The following is a 4,062-nucleotide window of genomic DNA, read 5'->3' as shown; positions in this document are numbered from 1 at the left end:
TGGTGGCACACGCTTGTAATCCCCGCGCTTGGGAGGCAGAGACAGGAGGATCGCGCAGGTTCGAAGCCAGCCGTGCTGGCGTAAGAGACCCTGTTTCAAAAATATAAAATAGGTCTGGGAGTGTAGCCCGGAGGAAGAAGGGCTTCCAGGAACCCCAGTACCACAAAAAAAAAAAAAAAAAAAAACAAAGCCAGCCTCTCTGGCTTAAGAGACCCTGTTTCCAAATAAAAATATAAAAATGAGCCAGGCGTGGTGGCGCACACTTGTAATCCCTGCGCTTGGGAAGCTGAGACAGGAGGATCCCACGGGTTCAAAGCCAGCCTCAGCTATTTAGCTCTCAGCAACTTAGTGAGACCCTGTTTCCAAATAAAATATAAAATAGGTCTGGGAGTATAGCCCAGAGGTAGAAGGCCTCTGGGTTCCACCCCCAGTACCACCAAAAAAAAAAAAAAACACACACACACATATATATATATATGGGTCTGGGAGTGTAGCCTGGAAGTAGAAGGGTTTCCAGGAACCCCAGTACCACCTAAATAAATAAATAAATAAATATCCAGATATTCAATTGAGATGATGAAGTTTACTTTTATTTATTTATTTTGGTGTTACTGGGGGTAGAACCAAGGGGCTTTTCTACCTCTGGGCTATATTCCAAGATCTATTTTACATTTTATTTGGAAACAGGGTCTCACTAAGTTGCTGAGAGCCTCACTAAGTAGCTGAGGCTGGCTTTGAACCTGTGAGATCCTCCTATCTCAGCCTCCCAAGCGCAGGGATTATAAGCGTGCGTCACTACACCCAGCTGAAGTTTAAAATATGCATTATGTATTCTACTTGCTTACCTGAGTACCACTTCAAAAGATTTGAGGTTTTGTTAGAACTATTCTTGGATTCTATTTTTTTTTCCACTACTGAGGATTGAACCCAGGAACATTCTACCTCAGAGCTACACCCCCAGCTCTATTTTTTATTCTTTATTTTGAAACAGGGCCTCCCTAAGTAGCTGAGGCTAGCCATAAAGTAAACCTACGATATTCCTGTCTCAGCCTCCCAAGTACTGGGATTACAAATGTGTGCCACCACTCCTGGCTTGAATTCTGAATGTTGTTAATAATTTTTTTTTAATTAAAAAAAGAAGTATAGCCGGGCGCGGTGGCACACGCTTGTAATCCCCGCGCTTGGGAGGCAGAGACAGGAGGATCGCACAGGTTTGAAGCCAGCCGCACTGGCTTAGGAGACCCTGTTTCCAAATAAAAAAATGTAAAAATAGGTCTGGGAGTGTAGCATGGAGGTAGAAGGGCTTCCAGGAACCCCAGTACCACCAAAAAAAAAAAAAAAAAAAAAGAAGAAGTATAGGCCAGGCGTGGTGGCACATGTAGAAAGCCTCTGGGTTCCACCCTCAGAACCACCAAAAAAAGAGAGAGAGAGAGAGAGAGAGAGAGAGAGAGAGAGAGAGACAATTTCTTAGGGCTAAAAAAGGTTTTTTGGGCACTCTCCGCCCCGCTGCGCGCCGGCAGGATGGCCCACAAGCAGATTTACTACTCGGACAAGTACTACGAGTACCGGCATGCCATGTTACCCAGAGAACTTTCCAAACAAGTACCCAAAACTCATCTGATGTCTGAAGAGGGGTGGAGAAGACTTGGTGTTCAAGAGTCTAGCTGGGTCCATTACACGATTCATGAGCCAGAGCAACATATTCTCCTTTTTAGACGGCCTCTTCCAAAAGAGCAACAGGAATGCAGCATATCTGGGATCGTCAACTAAATCTTTTCCAAATTTAATGTATATGTGTATATAAGGTAGTATTCAGTGAATACTTGAAAAATGCACAAATCATTCATCCACACCTGTGCATGAGCTGTATTCTTCACAGCAACAGAGCTCAGTTAAATGCACCTGCAAGTAGGTTATTGTAGGGTGTTTAAGATAAAAGTTTTTTTTTTTTTTTTTTTTTTTTTTGGTACTGGGGGTGGAACCCAGAGGCTTTCTACCTCCCGGCTATACTCCCAGACCTTTTTTTTTTTAATATATTTTATTTGGAAACAGGGTCTCATTAAGTTGCTGAAAGCCTCACTAAATAGCTGAGGCTGGCTTCGAACCCATGTGATCCTCCTGTCTCAGCCTCTCAAGTGGGGGGATTACAAGCATGCGCCACCACGCCCGGCTCTAAGATAAAAGTTTGTAGTCAGTTTTTCTCTTAATATAAGTGCCTGTTTGACATTACCTGTTGTTTTTGTTAAATAAAGTTTGTATGTTGCATTTAAAAAAAAAAAAAGGTTTTATGCCGGGCGTGGTGGCGCACGCTTGTAATCCCCGCTCTTGGGAGGCGGAGACAGGAGGATCGCGCAGGTTCAAAGCTGGCTGAGCTGGTTTAAGAGACCCTGTTTCCAAATAAAAATATATATTAAAAAAAAATAGGTCTGGGAGTGTAGCCTGGAGGTAGAAGGGCTTCCAGGAACCCCAGTGCCACCCCAAAAAAAAAGGTTTTGGGGGTTTTGGGGTTTTTTTTTTTTGTTTTGTTTTGTTGTGTTGTGTTTTTTGGTGGCATAGGGGATTGATCCCAGAAGCATTCTACCCTCAGAGCTTTTTATTTTTGTTGTTGTTTTGAAACAGGGTCTTGCTTGGTTGCTGAGAATCTCACTAAGTTACTGAGGCAGTCTGGAACCTGTGATCCTCCTGTCTCAGCCTCCCCAGTACTGGGATGACAGGCGAGTGTCACCGCGCCTGCCTCCTTTGGCTGTTCTTAGGGGAGCACAAAGACCCCAAATGGCTTGGAGACGCCCCCCTTCCTGTGTAGTTCACCTGTCATCAGGCAGTCCCCTGAGAGAACATCCTTTCTTGGCAGCACTCACAGAATCAGAGACAAAACTCTTCAGAGTGGGCCATTGGGTGTCGCATCCCTCATTTTGTCCCTCAGTTTCTGTATCCGTAAGTAACACGTATGATCCTGGGGACCTAATTTAGGCTGGATGTCACATTCACAAAGCACAATCCAGCAGAGGTGATCAAATGAAAAGGACCTTACTACACTAACCTTGCTGTGTGTGTGAGAGAGAGAAAGACAGAGAGAAACAGGCAGACAGACTACGGATTAAACTCAGGGCATTCTACCTTTGAGCTACACCCCCAGTCCTATTTTTTATGTTTTATTTTGAAGCATGGTCTCACTAAGGTGTTGAGAGTCTTAAGTTTCTGAGGCTGGCCTCAACCTGCAATCTTCCTTATCTCAGCTTCCTAAATTCTGGGATTACAGGCATGCCCCACCATACCTGGCTCACCCTTGCCTTCTGAAAGATGTCAGAGGAATCCAAATATATGGCCCACTGCCACACAGATGGACACAGATGGACGTTTCCTTCCTCTTCCCTCTTCTCACTTCACAGCCCATGAAAGGGCTCCTAGGAGCCACCTCCAAAGCCTCTCTCCCACCCCAGTCTACAGAGCTGCTCAGAATGAGGATCCAGTCTGTCTTTCTTCCTGAGAGGTGTGGAGGGGAAATCTGGTACCGTCAGAGGCTCCACTTTAGCAGACCAGGAGAAAGGGAAATCTGCGATGCACCTGTGTTCTCACCACAGCAGTGGCTCCACTTGGGAGACCACCCGCAGGAAGTGCTCAGTGTGAAGGCTCTTGCCTATAGTTCCAGTGCTTGGGAGGCTGAGACAGGAGGATCACAGGATTATGGTTAGTCTCAGAAACTTAGCAAGGCCCTCAGCAATCCAACAAAATCCTATTTCAAATTTATTTATTTATTTATTTATTTATTTATTTATTTTTGTGGGTCTGGGGATGGAACCCAGGGGCATTTGCCCTCTGAGCTATAGTCCCTGCCCTAATTGTATTCTTTATTTTTTGAAACAGGGTCTCACTAAGTCTCACTAAGTTACGGAGGGCCTCACTAAGTAGCTGAGGCTATCCTCGAACCGCCTTCCTCAAGTCTCAGCCTCCTGAATGCTAGGATTACAAGCGTGCACCACCACGCCTGGCTCCTGTTTCAAAATTTAAAAAAAAAAAAAATCTGTGAGTGTCACTTGCAGGTAGAATGGCCATGGGTTTAAT

General features: G+C 45.0%; 1 protein-coding gene across 1 annotated transcript; it reads left to right on the top strand.

Moving 5' to 3' along the window:
* Positions 1–1,521: 1,521 nt before the first annotated feature.
* On the top strand, positions 1,522–1,770 carry LOC308268769 (cyclin-dependent kinases regulatory subunit 2-like; the record flags this gene model as incomplete). The annotated part of the gene is made up of 1 exon (XM_080703877.1): positions 1,522–1,770. The coding sequence occupies one exon, from the start codon at positions 1,522–1,524 to the stop codon at positions 1,768–1,770; it is 249 nt and encodes an 82-aa protein (XP_080560003.1).
* Positions 1,771–4,062: the final 2,292 nt, after the last annotated feature.

This window comes from Muscardinus avellanarius, assembly GCF_963383645.1.
Source record: "Muscardinus avellanarius genome assembly, chromosome: 10".
NCBI classification, from domain to species: Eukaryota; Metazoa; Chordata; class Mammalia; order Rodentia; family Gliridae; genus Muscardinus; species Muscardinus avellanarius.
This window is presented reverse-complemented; position numbering and strand designations above follow the sequence as displayed.